The sequence below is a fragment of the Xenopus laevis genome, chromosome 9_10S (genome assembly GCF_017654675.1).
Source record: "Xenopus laevis strain J_2021 chromosome 9_10S, Xenopus_laevis_v10.1, whole genome shotgun sequence".
Taxonomy (NCBI): domain Eukaryota; kingdom Metazoa; phylum Chordata; class Amphibia; order Anura; family Pipidae; genus Xenopus; species Xenopus laevis.
This window is the reverse complement of record NC_054388.1, coordinates 105,988,887-106,010,460: the sequence shown is the minus strand read 5'-3', so window position 1 is coordinate 106,010,460 and position 21,574 is coordinate 105,988,887. Positions and strand designations below refer to the sequence as shown.

Sequence of the window (21,574 nt, the reverse complement as noted above, 5' to 3'; positions counted from 1 at the left end):
AATACATGAGTGATACTCCGAGTTCCCTGTATAACTCATGGGATATGCCCTAAGCAGCTCCTGTAATGGGACAATTGGGTCGCATCTGTCACTTTGTCACACCTCTGCGGCCTCTATTCCGAGTGGCTGTATAAGTGCCTGGGGAGGAAAGGGTAAAGTAGGCGTGGTCGGACAGTTCATTCCGCGCTGGGGTTGGTTGTCAATGAGCTGTGACTGAAAGCGGAGTAGGCGTGGTCTTTTAGGTTTGTGTGTCCGGAGGGGGCGTGTCTAATCCGTTTCCTGCCGCTATCTATAGGCTGTGCTCTAATCCCACAGAGACGAGCCGGTACTGGGACATGGCGGCAACCGGGGTACTGCCCTTCATTAGAGGGGTGGACTTGAGCGGGAATGACTTTAAGGTAAGGGGCAAGAAAGGGTAAAGCGTCTCCGGGGCAGGAGGGCGGGGCTGAGGGCAATACCATGTTTGGGGGCCTAGGGGGGCAAGTAGCAGGAGGTGGAAAGTTCCTTTTCAATGGGACTCTCACACTCCCTTAACCTGTAGCTGAACTACAAGCCCCTCACTGGCTGCTTGACTTTCAGAGGATTCTGAGATTTACAGTTGAACTAGCGCAGAGGGAAACCTGTATTACGTCACATCCTGAGCTCCATAGGCCAGGCACAGTCTATGTGTATTATATCCGGTATCGGGACCATAACATTGTGTTCCCATCCCAGTACTGCCCTAAATACCTGTATTTATAAATATATATATGTGTCATTGTCACTGTGGAATCTGTCCTCTCTTTACAGCTCACAATAAAGTCACCAATAATGTCCTGAGTTGGTTTATGGGGGTTGCAAGACTTTACTCTAGGACAGTATCCCATAGCAACCAATCAGCAGTTTGCTCTCCGTCAATTTATTAAAGCGACAGTGCACACCTGTGTAGAGAGACACCAGTTTGGTATATGGATATATTTAGCCAGAGCACCTCCTCCATCCAATGTGGCCTCGTCTCTCTGAGTGTCTACAAACTAAATTGGATTATTTGATTATAATGGAGTCTATGTGAGACGGGTCACCGTCTTTCTGTAGTTCTGAGCTTTCTGGATAATAGGTTTCCGGATAACAGATTCCACACCTGTGTGTGTGCTGTGCTCAGTTTGGTAATAAATTAGGGATGCATCGAATCCAGGATTTGGCCCTTTTAAGCAAGATTTGGATTCGGCCAAATCCTTCTGCCCGGCCGAACCGAATCCAAATTTACATATGCAAATTAGGTATGTGGAGGGAAATGGCGTGACTTTGTCACAACACAAGGAAGTACATTTTTTCCCCCTTCCCACCCTTAATTTGTATATGCAAATAGCGTTCGGTATTCAGCCGAATCTTTCACAACGGATTCGGGGGTTCCGCCGAATCCAAAATCGTGGATTCGGTGTATCCCTATAATAAATAAATATACAAGATTAGCAAACACTCCTGTTCAATTGCCATTTATTGGATTCAAGGCTGTGGTTCTAGGGTCATCCATTCCACCACCCACCCTATTTACCTGATTGGCCAAGGATTGCTTAGGTGGGTGGGGTCCCCCTGTTCAGCATCCTCTGCTTTATAAGGTCTCTGCATGTCAAGTCTAAATAATCTCCTAGAACAAAAAAGGCGGAGCACCGTGAGAATTCAGTAAAATTTAAAAAATGAAGTTTTATTCAATAAACATCTAATAACAAGTTACAGCAGCAGTGAACCCATGGCTGCCCGCTTAACGCGTTTCGTGGCGTCCTGCCACTTCATCAGAAGCTCAATAAATAATCTCCTGACTGATACAACAGCACAAAGATAAGAAATGTATCAACTAAGTGTTTCTATTTAGAACAGTTTAGAGGGTCGGCGACCCCCCCTTCCCAGAGCAGCTTTAGAAAGGTGAAAAAGAAGATTTACACTTCAATATTAGAAAAATGGTCACACGCAGAAAATAGAAAGTAATTGGAAAAATTGTTTATTTCTGGTGGACAATCTGAAAACAACTCAACTGAAAAAAAGTGTCGTGAACAGCCCCTTTAAAGGGGATGGAAATCCAATGTTTTGCGTAATGCAGGGGTGCCCAAAAGGTAGATCTATCAGTAGACCTTTAACTGGTGATCAGTCAACAAACAGCTTGACTAAATCACCCTCCTATTTCATGCTTTCCATTCAGATATTATTATGTTAGCTTACATAAATAAAGGGGTGGTTCACCTTTGAGATAACTTTTAGTATGATGTAGAGAGGGATGTTCTGAGACAATTTGCAATTGGTTTTCATTTTTTATTATTTAAGGTTTTTGAGTTATTTAGCTTTTTATTCAACATCTCATCAATTTGCATTTTAAGCAATCTGGTTGCTAGGGGGCATATTCCCCTAGCAACCATGCATTGATTTGAATAGGACATTAGAATATGAATAGGAGAGGGGCTAAATAGAAAGATGAGGAATTCCAAGTAACAATACAATTGTAGCCTTACGGAGCATTTGCTTTTTAGTGGGGTCAGCTGGAAAGGGTCAGAAGAAAAAGGCAAATAACTATAAAACTATAAAAAAATAAATAATGAAAACCAATTGAACATTCTATGACATACTAAAAATTACCTTAAAGGTGACCACCCCTTTAAATATAGCAATATCAATTATCTCATGAATCAATATAATATTTAAGTATTATTTTCCATGGAACAGAATACTAACAATGCTTTTATGGATGTAGATCATAATTTAACATCATCAGTAAAAGTAGATCTCACATTAGTAAAGTATGAGCAATGAATTTCATTCATTATACGCGAACAGTTCATAATGCAGTTTCTAAATGCAACTGCTTTTGTTGTGTTCTATCCGCTGCACTGCTGGTTCTGGCTATCAAACAGTCGAAGACTCCTCTACTCCAGCCAAGACATTGTTTCAAGGAGTCACAACCAGCAGTGCAGGGCAAAGCAAGGGAAAACCAGTCGGGGCTTCCTTTCACCTACAAATACTTTTGTTTAAAGGGATTCTGTTGTGATTATTATGATGTCGTTTTAATTTCTAAATGACACTGTTTACACTGCAAATATTTCACTCTACAATATAAAATTCCATTCCTGAACCAACAAGTGTATTTAGTTGTAATATTGGTGTGTAGGGGCATCTCAGGTCATTTTGCCTGGTCATGTGCTTTCAGAAAGAGCCAGCACTTTAGGATGGAACTGCTTTCTGGCAGGCTGTTGTTTCTCCTACTCAATGTAACTGAATGTGTCTCAGTGGGACCTGGATTTTACTATTGAGTGCTGTTCTTCGATCTACCAGGCAGCTGTTATCTTGTGTTAGGGAGCTGTTATCTGGTTACCTTCCCATTGTTCTATTGTTAGGCTGCTGGGAGGGAATGGGAGGGGTGATATCACTCCAACTTGCAGTAAAGAGTGATTGAAGATTATCAGAGCATAAGGCTATGGACACATATGTTTAACCGCTGCGGTTTGCTCTGCGTTTTTTAAAAAAGCCGACCGCTGCGTAAATTCACTAGTGGAAGTGCCATAGCCTTAATTTGAAACCGCGACACAGCTTTTTTAAACGTATGTGTGTCCATAGCCTAAGTCCCCGTTCTTTTTATTATAGTGCAAGTTGCAGCGAGGGAAACTCTGCAGCATGTCAGTAACATACATAAGGGCACAGCTGGGCAGGTACAAACGATCATGGCTCATCTGTATATGTGCAAGTACATATCAGTGGCATGAGCCCAGCTGCAAGTCCATATCAAGAGGACAATGAGGGATATTTTTATTTTTTAACAAAGATTAATAGCCAAAGCAACTATTAATTAAATTAGATTTTTTAAATTCGACTATTCACCACCGAAAATCTGTCTGGCTGCTTATAGTCTCTGCACTGCAGCTTCTCACTCCTGAAACAATGTAGCAGAGGCCAGCTGATTTCACAGACCTGGAGGAGGAGAACTGAACTGCTACTTTGTTTCAGGAGTCAGACCCACAGAACAGAGCGCTTTTAATAACGTATACTGCAAAATTGTCTTAAAATTATATTTTCTTTCATTGTGCGAACCCCCCTTCCCCCCACGCACATTCATTTTTGGTTGAGTTCCCCTTTAATATTCTCATTTTATTTTTAGCAGGCTTATGGCTTGAACAGCCTATGCACTGAATATGCTTTTCCCCATCTCTACAATTAAAGTTGATGACAGGGCCGGGGAGCTCTGGGGTTGTGTTTGTGGCACCCCTCCTCCTTTTGGGTCGTCCCTCCCTCCGCACATTTTCCATTGTGACGTTAACAATCTATTCAGTGTTCCAGGGCTGTGTAACTTGGTGCCTTGCCTAAAGTAACTGCTGCTCTGGGTTTGGGCTGAGTCAACGTTTGGTATCTGTGATTATGTAACAGTTGAAGATCTTTATTAGGACATATTCAAGCCTGATGCGTTTTGTGCCAAAGGCGCTTACTCATAGGCTCACAAACTCTTGCAGCAGCACTTAGTCTTTGTTCATCAATCTGTTGTAGAAGAGCACCCAATTTAAAGGACAGATTAGTGGGAAGTCATCTCACCAAACAAATTAAGAAATTGCCACAATCCGGTACTTTTCCATGTGGTAAAGGCAAAGCTTGTAGATACACGCACAATCAATATACTGTGATTGACAGATTTGGTAAATGTATAGATTTACATGTACTACAGAAGGCATCATTTACATGCTTATCTGTCCTTGTAAAAAGCTTTTACATTGGCAAAACATGTCATCCTTTCAAGAAACTAATTTTGGAACATGTCTTTAGCATTGCCAATGCTTCAGACCTGATCAAAGCTGATTAAAAGCTGGCAATTTTAGACAGACATTTCTCTGAATGTCACAATAAAACCAGTAATGGTTTGAAGGCTGTGGGTCTCTCAAAAATATCCTTATGGCAGGGGCACACGGGCAGATTCGGGGAGATTTAGTCGCCTGGCGACTAATCACCTCTTCTTTGGGGCGACAATCTCCCCGAATTGCCTTCTCCCTGCTATAATGAAAAAACGCCAACACAATGACACTCGCAGCGCTTTGATTTCCAAAGTTGCGTCATGAGGAAACTTCGGAAATTGAAGCGTCGCAAGTGCATTGCCACAGGCGATTTATTTTTTCATTTTAGCAGTGCCATTGCGCTGCCGTTTTCTCATTATAGCAGGCGGAAGGCAGTTCAGGGAGATTTTCGCCCCAAACAAGAGGCGATTAGTCACCAGGGGACTAAATCTCCCCGAATCTGCCCGTGTGCCCCTGCCCTTAGGTATTAGGGGAGGTGATCTGGAAACAGCACTCCTAACTAAGGAAAGCAAATGGATTTTTTTTTGATGAACGCTCTTAGTCCTAATGAAAGCATTGTAATGAATGTATTCATATAAAAAGATGGTGAAAACCAAAGTGTATATGATTCCAATTTTGTGTGTGTGTATATGTATATGTGTGTGTGTGTATGTATGTATATGTATATGTATATGTATATGTATATGTATATGTATATGTATATGTATATGTATATGTATATGTATATGTATATGTGTATGTAGATAGATGGATCGAGAGAGAGACATTAGATAACCTACAAAGTCTTCAAGCTCTTTAAATAACTCTGTTCTGTATCTTACTAGTAATACATTTGGCTACAATATAACAGAATTCAGTGCCATCGTCTCAGGTTGTAGACTGCCTGTGCACTGTTACAATTCATGCATCATTGTTGTGACAAAGTATTGTATTAATCGGTGAGCTCATGGTTTCTACCGTTTAATTGCCACTTGCGAATATTTACTTTTCATGTAACCATTTCTTTGTCACTTGGGAATAGTTATTATTCATGGAAATAGGAATGCGCTTGTAGTTCCTCCTACTTTGACGTTCCTTTCTGTGAATAGTAGTTTCAAATCGGCAATTATAAATAGACACACCTTTTTCCACGATCGCTGATAAAGTTCGGGTATACCGAGAGAAACGTGCGTTAGGCACACTCTATCTTCTTTTAGCTTCTGTAGGAACTTTCGGAACTTTGCTTGAATGGGAAATGTGTTGGGAGGGCATCATTTACATGTTCCTTTAACACCACTCTCTACATGAGTTTTTAATTTAATTTTCTGGACATACAGTAGAGTCCTGCGCGGGTCCAATTACTCTCTCATCTCAGGGGGACACAGGCACTGGAGGGACACAGGCACTGGAGGGTTAACTTCACCTTCCGGGAGGAAAGGACACTAAAAACAAGAACTTTGACAGCCCTCCCTGGGGCCAGCCCGCCTATCCCAGCAGGCCACACCCCCACCAGGAGGCTGTCACACCCCAGTTTTTTTAGTGTCCTCATGGGAGGAGGACACTCTCCCCTCAGGGGAGATTTTCTATTTGATTTTTTTATTTATTTATTTAATTTTTTTATTATTATTTATTTATTTTCCTTTTAGGTAATTCCCGGGCAGGAATTCCGGTTCAGTCCCGGTTGATACAGGGCATTTTGTTGATGGGGCAGGAGCTACTGCTCTGTCCCCTGAGCCCTTGCGCACCTTGAGACAGGAGCTGCGGCTCAGTTCTCCTGGTTGGGGGGCCAGCGGCTGGATCCGCTCTTCCGCACCCCCAACCCAGTAGTGGTTCTCCACTTTTGGCTCCGACCACGCTACTCCCTTACCCAGGGAGAGGAGCGGCGGGTTTCCTTAGAGGCCTTTTTTGCGGCTTCGCGCCGCTCACAGGTGACGTCATCGCGCATGCGCGCGCACTCCCTTCTCTTCGCGCCGTTTTTCCTCTCGCTGGGCGCAGTCTTGCAGCGCTCCTCCCGGATCACCAGTCTGCCACAGGCTCTCCAGACCACACAGGGCTCCATCCTCCTACACAGGCACTGGCAGGCTAACTTCCTCTTCCAGAGGCAGAGTCCTTACAGGCACAGATTTTCAGCGTTCAGGCTGCATCTCACAAGGGACGGCTGACACACCTTTCAGGCCTGTATCATTCCTTACCTACATTAGACCCTTGGGCTACCTTTTCTATCTCTAGCTTAGGTATTATATTATATATACATTAGGGACTATGGCAGATCCCACCAGGGAGGGTCCTAAGCTGCGTTCTACGCAATCTACTGCCAAGGTTCCTTCCGTGCCTAAGGTCTCCTTTCTGGCATGCTCCAATTGTCGCGCCAGACTTCCTCTGGGTCACCCTGAGCCTACTTGTACAGCATGTTCGCAGCCTTCCCATGCCCCTGCTTCCACGGACAGCCAGGGCGCATCGGCTACAGTACCTGAACCTCCCTGGGCTAAAAATTTAGCGGACTCTATTTCTTCCCTTCAGGGACTTGCACGGCTCCCCGAGTCCTTAGACAAGTTCCTTGCCCAGCTGACTTCCCAACCTCCCTCTGGGATAGCCGGGAAACGCAAGGTCTCTGACACAGTCTTACTTCCGAACTCCGACGAGGAGTCGGAACTGGCAGAGGATGGCCAAATTTCTGACAGGGACTCTGACGAGGATTCCCATCGGGAACCTGAGATTCCCCCAGCTATCTCAGACATAGACAGCCTGATTGAGTCTGTTCTCGAGACTCTTAACGTGTCTCCACCTGTCTCAGCCGATCCTTCCACTGATCTCTTTAAGAGACAGAAAAAGACTGCTAAGTTGTTCCCTTCACATGACCAACTTTTTTCTGTAGTCAAGGATGAGTGGGCCTCTCCAGAACGAAAGATCAATCTTTCCCGTCGCTTCGCCCTTCTCTATCCTTTTCCCAAGGACGACACTGATCTTTGGTGCCTCTCTCCTACAGTCGATCCACCTATCTCCCGTCTAGCCAAGTCCACCACCATTCCAGTTCCAGACGCGGCTGGATTCAAGGATCCTATTGACAAAAGGCTGGAGGGATTCTGCAAATCCATCTTTTTCGCCTCAGGTGCAGCCCTCAGACCGACCTTCGCTACCGCTTGGGTCAGTCGCGCTTCAGAGGTTTGGGCCGATCAGCTCTGTCAGGCTGTTATAGATGGTTCTGACCAGGCTTCTATTTTACAGCTGGCAGAACAACTCAAGGAGGCTTCCCAGTTCCTCTGCCAGGCATCCTTAGACTCGGCGAAGATGATTGCCAGGGCTTCCGCCACTTCCATAGCGGCCAGACGTTTCCTCTGGCTCAAACATTGGTAGGCGGACTTGACATCCAAGAAGTCACTTGTCTCTATTCCCTTCGCAGGCAAGGTTCTATTTGGCACTGAGCTAGATAAAATCATCAGCCAGGCTACAGGGGGCAAAAGTACCCTCCTTCCACAGAACAAGCCTAAGCAGCAGTCGGCTAATCGTCGTTTCTCTCGATTTCGCTCCTTTCGCTCCAAACAAGCTAAAACTCCAACCACAGAAAGGAGCGCCCCTTCCTTTAGGGGAAAGTGGAAGAGACCTGCCTGGTCCGCTGGCAGACAAACTCAGAAACCTTCTGCCGACAAAGCATCCTCTTTGCTCGATTCGGGAGGTTTGACCACCTCCCGAATCGAGCAGGTCGGCGGACGTCTCCTCTCTTTTCGGCAGGTCTGGTCTCACTCCTTCGTAGATGCCTGGGTCCACGAAGTGTTCCACCAAGGTTATTCCATAGAGTTTCGACACCCTCCTCCAGAGAGATTTCTCTCTTCTCCCCCACCGTCCAATCCCGTACGCAGAGCAGCCTTCTTAAAGGCCATTTCCGCCCTCCAACAGGCGGGGGTAGTGGTACCGGTACCCAAGGAGGAGGAACGGCAGGGATTCTATTCCATCCTCTTCTGCGTCCCCAAGAAGGACGGAGGAATACGCCCCATCCTGGATCTCAAGAAACTCAATCGTTGCCTCAGACGTTTCTCTTTCCGGATGGAATCCATCCGTTCCGTCATTTCAGCAATGGAACCCGGGGAGTTTCTTTCCTCCGTCGACATCAAGGACGCTTACCTCCATATCCCTATTCACCGGGCGCATCATCGCTACCTGCGATTTGCCTCTCTGGGGAAGCACTTCCAATTTGTGGCTCTCCCCTTCGGCCTGGCCACGGCTCCTCGGGTCTTCACCAAGATCCTGGCCCCAGTTCTAGCCCTCCTTCGGTCTCAGGGGGTATCAGTGACCCCCTACCTGGACGATCTCCTCATCAAGGCTCCATCAGCCCAGAGGAATCGTTCCGATCTGTCCCTCGTGATCCAGACTCTGCAACAACACGGATGGATCATCAACTTCAAGAAGTCGTTCCTGGTTCCCGCACAGAGAATGACATTCTTGGGGACCCTCTTCGATACCCAGCTCTGCCGCACCTTTCTTCCAGCGGACAAGGCTCTAACTCTACGCAGCCGCATTCTCTCTCTAGCGGATTCGCCATGCACTCCTCTCAGATCTTGCATGCAGGTACTGGGGTTGATGGTCTCTGCGATAGATACCATTCCTTTTGCTCAGCTTCACACTCGCCCCCTTCAGCGAGCCATCCTGACACACTGGGACCCAGAGATAACGTGTCTGGACTCTCCCATCACCCTCCCCTCTCCGACGAGGACTTCCCTAAGGTGGTGGCTTCAACCAGCCAATCTCAACCGGGGCAAGCCGTTTGCAATCCTTCACTGGACCATCCTCACCACGGATGCCAGTCTCCGAGGTTGGGGTGCGGTGTGTCAGGGCCAGACAGCACAGGGCAGATGGCTCCCCTCAGAGACATCTCTTCCAATCAATGTCCTGGAACTCCGAGCCATTCGCCTGGCTCTCCTTCACTGGACAGACTTCCTCAGGGGCAAGACCATCAAGATTCAGACGGACAATGCCACGGCGGTGGCATACATCAACCATCAGGGAGGGACTCGCAGCAGGGGAGCCATGCAGGAGGCCTCGTGCATTCTCACCTGGGCGGAGAAGTACGTACCGGCCATCTCCGCAGTCCACATTCCGGGAGTGGAAAATTGGACGGCGGACTTCCTCAGCAGGGAAACTCTCGATCAAGGAGAATGGGCCCTGCACCCAGAAGTGTTCGAAATTCTGACCGACCAATGGGGCATGCCAGAGGTCGACTTGATGGCCTCCAGGACCAATGCAAAGACTCCGCTTTTCATGTCTCGGTCAGGGGATCCAAGGGCCATAGGAGTAGATGCGCTCACGGCTCCTTGGCCGTTCCACTTCGTTTACGTCTTCCCCCCCTACCGCTCCTTCCCAGGATACTGAAGAGGATCAAGCGAGAGGGGGTCAGGACCATGCTAGTGGCTCCATACTGGCCCAGAAGGGCCTGGTTTGCAGATCTCGTCAATCTCGCAGAGACGGAGCCCATCCATCTTCCAAATCGTCAGGATCTTCTAAGCCAGGGCCCAGTATTCCACCCGAATATTCATCTGTTCCATCTTGAGACCTTAGTCCTCAAACGGCAGGGGTTTGATGACCGAGTGATAGCGACCATGATTGCTGCCAGAAAACCTTCCTCTTCTCGTATCTATTACAGAACATGGAGGACTTACATCACTTGGTGTACCGCTCACTCTTTTCCCCCGCATCGCTACAGCACGGCCCGCATACTCGGATTTCTGCAGCAGGGCCTCGACAAAGGCCTTCGCCTTGCCTCCCTCAAGTCTCAGATCTCTGCCTTGTCCGTACTTTTCCAGCTCAACATTGCACTGAAATCGCCTGTTCGGACCTTCCTGCAGGGAGTCGCGCATCTCGCCCCTCCCATTCGGGCACCTGTACCTGGTTGGGGTCTCAACCTGGTCCTGTCGGCTCTGCAGGGTGCTCCGTTCGAGCCCCTCGCTCAGGCCTCGGATGTCCTTCTCACCTGGAAGACCGTGTTCCTCCTCGCTATCACGTCGGCCAGACGTGTATCCGAGCTAGCAGCACTTTCCTGCCGTTCGCCCTTCTTAATTTTCCACCAGGACAAGGCTGTGCTCCGGCCCATACCCACCTTCCTGCCAAAGGTAGTATCGGCCTTCCACCTCAACCAGGACATCGTGGTTCCATCCTTCTGTCCACACCCTAAGTGTTCTAAGGAAGCTGCACTGCATTCCCTGGATGTGGTCCGCGCCCTCAAATATTATGTTCACAGATCCGAATCCTTTCGCAGGTGTGATGCTCTCCTCATCATTCCTACTGGTCCACGGAAGGGTCTGAAAGCTTCCAAGACCACCCTTGCCAGATGGATACGATCCACGATTCACCGGACCTACCAGATCGCCGGTAGACCTTCTCCTCTGAGGGTCACGGCCCACTCGACCAGATCACTGGCGGCTTCCTGGGCAGCGCGGAACATGGCGTCTGTGGAGCAGATCTGCAAGGCTGCCACATGGTCTTCCATCCATACCTTCACCCGCTTCTACCAGGTTCATGTTGCCTCCTCTTCTGAGGCTGTTTTCGGTAGGAAGGTACTGCACGCTGCTGTGCAATCTTCAGCTTGATCTACCCACCCTTCTGGGGACTGCTCTTGAACGTCCCTCCAGTGCCTGTGTCCCCCTGAGATGAGAGAGTAAGATGGATTTTTGTCTTACCTGTAAAATCCTTTTCTCTCTTCATCGAAAGGGGGACACAGGCACGCCCATCCCTTGCGATCTCAAGCTTAGCCGCGGACGGTTCCTTAGACAGTTCTGTCTAGATCCAGTATCACCTCCTGGTGGGGCTCCCAAGCCCTAGTGTTTTTTTTTGTCCTCGTTGCGTGGACATCCGTCAAGTTAGCCCAAGGTTCTTCCTTGGTCAGTTCTAGTTCATTCCTCAGTTATCTTTTACACTTTTTTAACGTTCTGGGGTGTGACAGCCTCCTGGTGGGTGTGTGGCCTGCTGGGATAGGCGGGCTGGCCCCAGGGAGGGCTGTCAAAGTTCTTGTTTTTAGTGTCCTTTCCTCCCGGAAGGTGAAGTTAACCCTCCAGTGCCTGTGTCCCTCCAGTGCCTGTGTCCCCCTTTCGATGAAGAGAGAAAAGGATTTTACAGGTAAGACAAAAATCCATCTTTTTGTAACCTGCAACCAGGACCCGCAACCTGCATTCTTACTCGTTTGGACCCGCTACCTGACCCAACCCGCAAGTACCTTATCCGCAACCCGGACCCGCAACCCGCTGACCATCAATAATCAGGAAGTGCTGTCATTGTAAACCAGAAGTGACATCATCGGAAGTAGGCGTGATCAGAAAAAAGGAGTAAAACCGGAACTGCTGTCATTGTAAACTGGAAGGGACGTCATCGGAAGTAGGCGTAATCAGAAATAGTAAAAATCGCTATTTAGAAGACCCGTGGCCTGACCCGTGATCCGCAAACCCGCAGAACCCCCGACTCGTGTCTATATCCGCAACCGGAACTTCTACCCGCATCCCGCAGGGTACCGCAGGTTTTTGGGGGTAACCCACAGGTACCCAACCCCCTGCAGGACTCTTAACATACAGTACTGCACTTTAATTAATTTTAAATAAAAGTAAAGTTTTAATTCATAACCGAGAACAATTGACAGTTTAGGTGGGGAAAGTGCAATGATATGATTCATTCTTTTTCTCTACTATTCTCTATTTGTACATGTGAATTCAATCCTTGTGCTGGCCCCTTCTGCACTCAGATCCGGATGGGTCGAATTTAGCTATATAAGTTATTGAGTTGCTTCGGGCTGCGTTCGGGTTGACGCAGGAAAATGCTGGGAATCTTTTAAGCTACCTAAAACATGGCGCCAAAGTGGACCCCTATATAGTTACCATGAAATCATTGACCCTGTCAGTACCCTTGCAGCTCAGTTCTTGACCCACCAGTACCACCTGCAGGATCCAGGCAAGTACCATTAAAGCTTCGGTTCATTGCAATTGCCGAACTGGAAATCACACAGGCAGCAAAACCGAGGCAATCTCCATGTTTGTACTTGCGTTTCTGATGGGTGGGACTTGGTCGGATGTCTGATTCTCTTTTTAGCACAGTGGAAAGTACCATTAAAGCTAGAGAAGGGGTGATTCATTGCAATTTGCTGCCTGCCAAACCTACAGCAAAACCTTGGGAATCTCCATGTTTGCCTTCGCCCTTATGAGTTTGTACTTGCAATTCTGATGGGTGCAACTTAGTCGGATGTCTGAGATTCTCTTTCTAGAACAGTGGAAAGGTTTAAAAAAAAAACAAAACGCTCGTCTAGGATGTGAGCAATGGCAATTTGTGTAGGCTCATTTTAATAGGCCGTGCCAGTTATATCTGCAGCCTATCTCTGCTTGCCAATCCTGCAGAGCTGTCGGGCTGCAGCCACCAGTAGGGTTGCCGGAAAAAATAACGGCCTTCCTATATTTTTTACGTATTTCCCCTATTGATAACATTGGGATCAAGCTTAATTTTTACTGGCCAGGCCGGTAAAATACTGGGCAGGGGGCAACCCTAGCCAACAGACGACCCTTCTGTGCTTTTCTGGTGACTTTCTGGCACTGTTTATATGTTGTAGACTTTGGGTGACCGCACAAGGGATGTTTTTGTGGTTTCCAGCAGCTATTCCCTGGCACTAGCCTTTGTCAGTAGAGTCCATTGCAAATGATTGGGCAGCACTTTGCATGGTGGTGTTTGTCGATTTTAAGGCTGGCGTGTTGCACCACAGTGCTGTAATTGAAGTCACGCTGAAACCATGGCAACATAGACTCCCCATGGGATCCTATTCCAATGTTATTGTGTTTCAGACACTTCGAGGCACATTTATCAAGGGTCGAATTTCGAATTTATGTTTTTCAAAGTTCCCCTAAACTCGAAATTCGACCAGTCGAAATTTAATATAAAAATCGAAAACTCTGGTGAATAGGATCAACCTGAAAACTCGAATCGAAACGAATTTAAAAAGACTCAATTTGAGTTTTCTTCAGAGAAATGCCAGGAAGGCTGCAAACAACTCCAAATTGATCCCTGGACGTCTCCCATTGACTTAAATAGCAATTTGGCAGGTTATAGGAGTCGAATTCGAGTTCTTAAAGTGTATGTGAGTGTTTGATAAATCTCAGAAATTATCATTTCCTTCCATTTAACATTGATCCATATACATCATTTAGGTTCTGAAATTACTTCTTAGGTCATATTTAAATAACAGTAAAATAAAAAGCTATAGAAACCCTGTGTTAGTGAAGTGCATCAATCAACAGTTATGTTTTCCAAAGCATCTGATATGTCCACTAGGATGCACTGTTCCATTATGGTAGAGGTATAGGATCCGTTATACGGAAACCCATTATTCAGAAAGCTCAGAATTACGGAAAGGCCGTCTCTTATTAAAAATTTCATTCATTTTTCTCTATAATAATAAAACAGTAGCTTGTACTTGATCCCATCTAAGATATAATTAATCCTTATTGGAAGCAAAACCAGCCTATGAGTCCCTGTTGGTCAGTAGATTGCAAGCTGTGTGGGTCAGTGTGGCTAATGTGTGTGTACTCTTCTCTCTCTCACCAGGGCGGCTATTTTCCAGAGCATGTGAAGTCTATGAGCAGTCTGCGATGGCTAAAACTCAACAGGACGGGTCTGTGCTACCTGCCCGAGGAGCTGTCTTCCCTACATAAACTGGTGAGGCTCATTCTGAAGATGGGGCGTAAAAAGCAAGGGGCCAGTTGCAACTGCCAGCACCCCAGATGCATCAATTACACAAACACTAGAGGGAGGGATGTTGCACATTCCATTTCTGTTCCTTATTGCTTCACCCCTGCAGAGCCCAGCAACACCACCCAACAGCATCAGGGGTGGGGTGGGCACCCAAGTGGAGGCAGCTTCTCATTGGCCAGGCCCCCTGCATGCAAAATGAATACCTGAGCTGCTGACCCTGCAGATGGTGGTTGAGAAAAAAAGTACATTTTAGGAGAGCAACTATAATTAGCATATATAAATAGTACTTTGATGCAACACTTACATACTCTCATTTACAACTCCCAGTAACCTAATTACAGACTTTGGCTTGTGATTGGTTGGCTCCAGGGCACATTACAATAAACAGAAGCAGCCGTGCTTGAAGTGTTGTAATAGTGTTACACAACTGTCTCTGTATGGAAACCACACAGCCTCCTCCTGTAATCTGCCCCACCCCGGCTGTCTCTGCCCACTTTATTGCCCACTGTCTCCAAATGCCCCAGTTTACATTGTCTTCCCTTCCCGGGGTGAATGATGTTTTCGTCTTTCTTTGTGACCCATTTTATTAGCCCCTTAAAGGAACAGTTCAGTGTAAAAATAAAAACTGGGTAAATAGGATGTGCAAAATAAATAATGTATCTAATATAGTTAGTTAGCCAAATATGTAATGTATAAAGGCTGGAGTGACTGGATGTGTAACATAATAGCCAGAACACTACTTCCTGCTTTTCATTTCTCTTTCCACTGATTGGTTACCAGGCAGTAACCAATCAGTGACTTGAGGGGGGGGGGCATATGGGTCATAACTGTTGCTTTTGAATCTGAGCTGAATGCTGAGGATCAATTGCAGACTCACTAAACAGATATGTCCCATGTGGCCCCCCCTTATAGTCACTGACTAACTCAGAGTTAGAGAGCTGAAAAGCAGGAAGTAGAGATCTGGCTATTATGTTAGACATCCGCTCACTCCAGCCTTTATACATTACATTTTTGGCTAACTAACTATATTAGATACATTTTTTATATTACACAGCCTATCTATTTACACAGTTTTTATTTTTACACTGAACCGTTCCTTTAATATTTATATCTTCCCAGAGTGTGATTTGCTATAGTACACCAACATGGGGCTTTCCACTTGTCCTACACTCACTATCTAGATTAGATTAGCAGCCCCAGCTTGTGACCTGTAGACCCCAGTGGTCCATGAGCAGAAAATCATCTTGTTAGAGGGCAGCAGTTTTTACATCCATTTGCTTTTAAAGGAGAAACAAACCCTTTACCAAAAACAAAACAAACCCTGGATCCCTTGCTGGTGCCTTCTTTGGGCTGAATGGCACCCAGTGCTGAGGACCTTTTGTACTGGGTGCCCCTCTGTGATCCAGGTATTCTAGCACCCCCCCCCCCCATTAGCAGGTTCCTTTGCACAAATGTTAATTAAAGGTAAATAACTGGTAGAATTCTGATAATTTATTTGGTGCCTGGAGCAAGTAGTTGCTCTCAGTGAGGCTCATTTATAAACCCCGGGCAAATTTGCACCTGGGCAGTGACCCATAGCAACCAATCAGTGATTAGCTTTTTTTTCAGTTAGCTGCAGGATGAAAGTAATCATCTGGTTGCTATGGGTTACTGCCCATTTGCCCAGTGTTTATAAATGAGCCCTGATGTGTTGCACCTGGGTTCCCTACATTTAGGGGCAGATTTATTAGAGGTCCAATTGAATTATTTTTTTTACAGTCTAAACAGTCAAATTCGACTAGTGAATTATCCATACTTGATTTCTTTTTTTTTTTTTTTTTTTTTTTTAAATTAGAATTCAGTTTTCGAGATTTATCATACTCTGACCCTTTAAGAATTCAAATTCGACTATTCGCCACCTAAAACCTGCCGAATTCATGTATAGGTCAATGGGAGAGGTGCAGTGACCACTTTGAAGATGTTAGTAGCTTTCCTGACAATCAAGTTTTTTTCGGAGATTAAAAACTCGATATGAGATACGAGTTTGGTTGAATTCAATTCGAGTTTTCTGGTCGGTAAAATTAGTCAGAGTTTTAGATATTCAATTTTTTTTTTTAATAAATAACCCCCGCAATCGAATTTTGAGTAAAATCTAATTCATTTGAGATAAAAAAAAACAAAAAAAACTCATGAATTCGAAATCGGACCCTTGATAAATCTGCCTCTTAATTTGTGTCTCTCTCCCCTCCAGGAGCACCTGTCTGTGAGCCACAACAGCCTGACTACGTTACATGGAGAGCTGTCGTCCCTCCCTTGCCTGCGGGTAAGTACCTGGGGCAATTTCCCAACCCCTCCTCTCTACATTCACCAACACCTTCCGGATGCTGCACTCGGCACAACTGGAAAACCCACTTCTTTTTTTATTTTGTCTGTGTGTTTTTGTGTCTGTCTGACAGTCCTTTGCTGACATAGGAAATGGTTGTTAAATGGTTGTCTGAAAGCAACAAGTAACACCCCATTCATGTAGATCGGAACTATTTGGGAGGTCACAGAACCTGTTCTACAGAACATTCTTGTGTGTTTAATGGGACAATACCAAAGCCCTACACTCCCCTGCAAAGATAACACTGGTTTTAGGATGTGGTTAAAGGGGAAGTGTCCCTAAACACTTAGAGGCCCATTTACAGGGGGACTGGTCCCATTGCCATTTTGGCGTCAGGAAGGAATTTTTTACCATCTGAGGCAAATTGGAGAGGCTTCAGATGGGTTTCTTGCCTTCCTCTGGATCAAAAGGTTGAACTTGATGGACGTGTGTCTTTTTTCAACCTTACTATGTTACTATGTTACTATGTTATCAAAGTCCGAATTTATCTCATTATTTTCTGAAAAATACTCCGACCAAATCCGCATTGGTTTTTCCCCCTTATTTATCAATACATTTTCCCAAAATTTTCCTGTGCAGGGAAAAACCTGGAAAAATTGTGAAAAAAAAACCCCCGAATCGTTTTAATTTATCGTATTTTCCACCCGAATACTCCAGGTTTTGGCATGAAAACCACAAAATCTTTGGATTATTGCACGAAACCCAGTGCAGATCAAGATATCTCTTTGGGACTTCTCCCATTGACTTATATACAACCTCGGCAGTTCTGAGATGCCAGATTTTCGGATTCTGACTTTTTCCATCCTCAGGGTATAATAAATCCCAAAAAATCTGAGTGCTTTTTTTGTTTTTTTTCCCCCCACTAAAAATTTGGATTTTATATTGTAAAAACACAAATTTTTCGGGTTTTTGGCATTGAGTTTAATAAATAACCCCTTAGTATATATTGAACTTGTGTTGTATAAGTAGGGCTAGTGTTGGTTCATACCTGAAATACATCAGTTCAGTGTTCTGATTCTCAGTGGCAACCACACCAGCACCCCCGGCCTCTCATATAGAAAAAGACTTTAACCCCCATATGTAATTAAAGGTGCTAAGTTTGCCCAGGAGCAGTAACCAATCGCAACCAATCAACAGGTAAAATTTTCCTGGTCACCTGTTTTAAAAGCAAACCTCTTATTTGTTGCTATGGGTTACTGCTCCTGGGCAAACTTAGCACCTTTAATTACATATGGGGGACATTGTTTTATCTGATGCTACTTCTCAGGATTGGTCACCTGGCACAGGTAAGTACTACACGGGATAGGGGTGGAGCCTCATCAATGCCGTGGTGTTTCCCAATTACACTCATTCCAAATATGAAACAGTCATGTGACTTTAAAGTGCTGAACAAGTAAAGGAGATTATGATGCAATATTTAGAGGAATCTTCCTCCCATGCAAATAAGGGTTCCGTTCAGTATTTGACCAATGGAAGATTCGGAATTCTGCCTCTCCTACTTCAACTTAGATCTCAGCCTGATGGGCCATCGGACTGGGCATCTAGGAATAATAAGTGTTAGTCCTGATATTGCTTTAGACTGACCTTTGGCCTTTTGTTTTGACACCCCCCCCCAACACGCAGCAGCTGCTTTGGGTACTCATAGGTGGGGCCTCACTAATGTTTTGGAATTGTCGGTAACTGAAAACTCAAGAAGTTTCTATAGGCAGTGTTTCTATAGGCAGTGTTTCTATAGGCAGTGTTTCTATAGGCAGTGTTTCTATAGGCAGTGCCTATGCATGGGGGTCCCTGCTCGGTAGAACTCATAGGAACTCTATGCCAATGACTGATCTGTTCCTTCCCCTCCCCAATCTCTCAGGCCATCGTGGCACGAGCCAACAACCTTAAAAACTCAGGGATTCCAGACGACATCTTCCAACTAGACGACCTCTCTGTGCTGGTAAGTCTTAAGCTCTCTCTTTGTCTCTCTCCCTGTCACATTTTCATATATAATTTGGCATTACTAACTTATCCGCAGTAAGAGAGGGAGATATTGGCTGTTTTAAATAAAAGGAAGTGGACTATTCGTCACCCTGTGGCATTAGGGTTAATGTAAACCCCAATGACCCTAAACCTCTCTTTACACCACCTGTGCCAACTGTGGCCCTAAGTTCTTAAAGGGATACTTTCATGGAAAAAAATGTTTATTTTTTGTTCGAAACACATCAGTTAATAGTGCTGCTCCAGCAGAATTTTGCACTGAAATCTGTTTCTCAAAAGAGCAGATTTTTTTTATATTTAATTTTGAAATCTGACATGGGGCTAGACATATTGTCAATTTCCCAGCTGCCCAAAGTCATGTGACTTGTGCTCTGATAAACTTCAATCACTCTTTACTGCTGTACTGCAATATCACCCCTTCCCCCCCCCCCCCAGCAGCCTAACAGAACAATGGGAAGGTAATCCGATAACCGCTCCCTAACACAAGATAACAGCTGCCTGGTAGATCTAAGAACAACACTCAAAAGTAAAATCCAGGTCCCACTGAGACACATTCAGTTACATTGAGTAGGAATAGGTATTTAAAAAAAAAAGCCAACCGCTGCATAAATAAACTAGCAGAAGTGCCATAGCCTTAACTTGAAACCGCTACGCAGCAGTCAGCTTTTTTAAAAACTGCGGCAAAAACATGTGTGTCCATTGCCTTACTGCTGTACTGCAAGTTGGAGTAATATCCCCCCCCCCAGCAGCCTAACACCAGAACAATGGGAAGGTAACAGATAGACACAAAGATCCAATTTTCAGACCATGTGTGGAGAGTCCCGACATTTTTCGTCCCATGGAGATCGGTCGTTTGGTCGATCGGACAGGTTAAAAGATTTCTGTCGGCTGCGGGTAATATCTCTGCGTGTATTGCCGAACAGACAATTTTCAGTGGGAGACTGTCGCTAGTTTTGGTTGGACATAACTTTCGTACGATTGCTGTCAGGGGCAGAACATCAGCTGATCTGTTCTTTTACTACTTTATTTGATCTGAATGGTTAGTGGCAGGTCGGGAGATGGCGAAGTACGATCGTTCAAGGATTCGACTATCGGATCTTGGCACGTGCCGATAAAAGCTGCCGAAAGAGCGAGTCGGCCCTCCGACGGGCTTCCCCGATCGATATCTGGCAGAAAGTCAGGGCCGCCATCAGGGGGGGACAGGGGGGACTGTTGTCCCGGGCCCGGATGTTTTGGGGAGTTAAGGGGGGCCCGGCCGTGCTGCACTTACTTGCACTTGCACAGCCGGTCCCCTGCATCCGAGCTCCGATGACTTCTTCTTGTGTTCTGATTCGCCAGTGAAATGTAAGTCCCGGTAAAGCCACATGCGGATTGGTTGGGAGAAGTTTGAACCTCCCCTCTACTTTATCCAATCACCATGCGCCTTTACCGGGACTTACATTTCACTGGCGAATCAGAGCACAAGAAACTGAAGATACCGGCATCTGAACTCCCTGGCTAAGGTACGTGCAGTTTTTTTCTTTTAACTTGTGGGAGCCCTGACCAATTGTTTTTTTAAATGTGTGGGGGCCCTTTGCTAGTTTTTTTTTTAAGATGTGTGGGGGCCCTGGCTAATAGTTTTTTTTTTAAAAAATGTGTGGGGGCCCTGGCTAATTGTTTTTTTTTTGTAAAAAATGTGTGGGGGCCCTGGCTAATTGTTTTTTTTTGTAAAAAATGTGTGGGGGCCCTGGATAATTGTTTTTTTTTTTTTTAAGATTCGTGGGGGCCCTGGCTAATTGTTTTTTTTTTTGTAAAAAATGTGTGGGGCCCTGGCTAATTGTTTTTTTTTTTTTTTTAAATGTGTGGGGCCCTTTGCTATTTTGTTTTTTTTTTAAGATGTGTGGGGGCCCTGGCTAATAGTTTTTTTTTTTAAAAAATGTGTGGGGGCCCTGGCTAATTGTTTTTTTTTTGTAAAAAATGTGTGGGGGCCCTGGCTAATTGTTTTTTTTTGTAAAAAATGTGTGGGGGCCCTGGATAATTGTTTTTTTTTTTTTAAGATTCGTGGGGGCCCTGGCTAATTGTTTTTTTTTTGTAAAAAATGTGTGGGGGCCCTGGCTAATTGTTTTTTTTTTTTTTTTAAATGTGTGGGGGCCCTTTGCTATTTTGTTTTTTTTTAAGATGCGTGGGGGCCCTGGCTAATAGTTTTTTTTAAAAAAAATGTGTGGGGGCCCTGGCTCGTTTTTTTTTTTTTTTTTTTTTAAATGTGTGGGGCCCTGGCCACCAATGTTTTTTTTCTTTAACCACCACCTGACCACCAAAACTTGTAGGAGGGGTCTGGGCACCAAAGTTATTTTTTTAACTTGTAGGGGGGCACTTCATGTTTTAATGCCTGTGTCTTGTGTGGCCTTCAAACTGAGGGAGGGGTGGCGAGGGGGGGCCCCAGAAAATTTTGTTGTGCGGGGCCCCGTGATTTCTGATGGCAGCCCTGCAGAAAGTCATCAGATCTCGTTCGGGCAGGGTTAAAGATCTTGTCAGATCACGGCCGAATCTGTTAGTTTATGCAGTCCTGCAATTCAACCTCCCATATTGCCCGCATTATGATCCGATCGCTGGGACCTAGCTAGGCCCACGATCGGATCAGCCCGATATTGCCCACCTCAATGTGGGCATATCAGGGAGAGATCGACTTGTTTGGTGAAATTGCCAAACGAGCGGATCTCTACATGTATGGCCACCTTAACACAAGATTACAACTGCCTGG

General features: G+C 45.5%; 1 protein-coding gene across 2 annotated transcripts in view; it reads left to right on the top strand.

Moving 5' to 3' along the window:
- Positions 1 to 241: 241 nt before the first annotated feature.
- Positions 242 to 21,574, top strand: part of flii.S (FLII actin remodeling protein S homeolog) — a 38,653-nt gene continuing 17,320 nt past the window's right edge. Inside the window, exons 1-4 of one of the 2 annotated variants that reach the window (XM_018237491.2) lie at positions 242 to 398; positions 14,346 to 14,456; positions 16,723 to 16,794; positions 18,713 to 18,793. In XM_018237491.2, the coding sequence (XP_018092980.1) occupies positions 336 to 398; positions 14,346 to 14,456; positions 16,723 to 16,794; positions 18,713 to 18,793 (327 nt within the window). In that variant the 5' untranslated portion in view covers positions 242 to 335. 2 annotated transcript variants of the gene reach the window in all.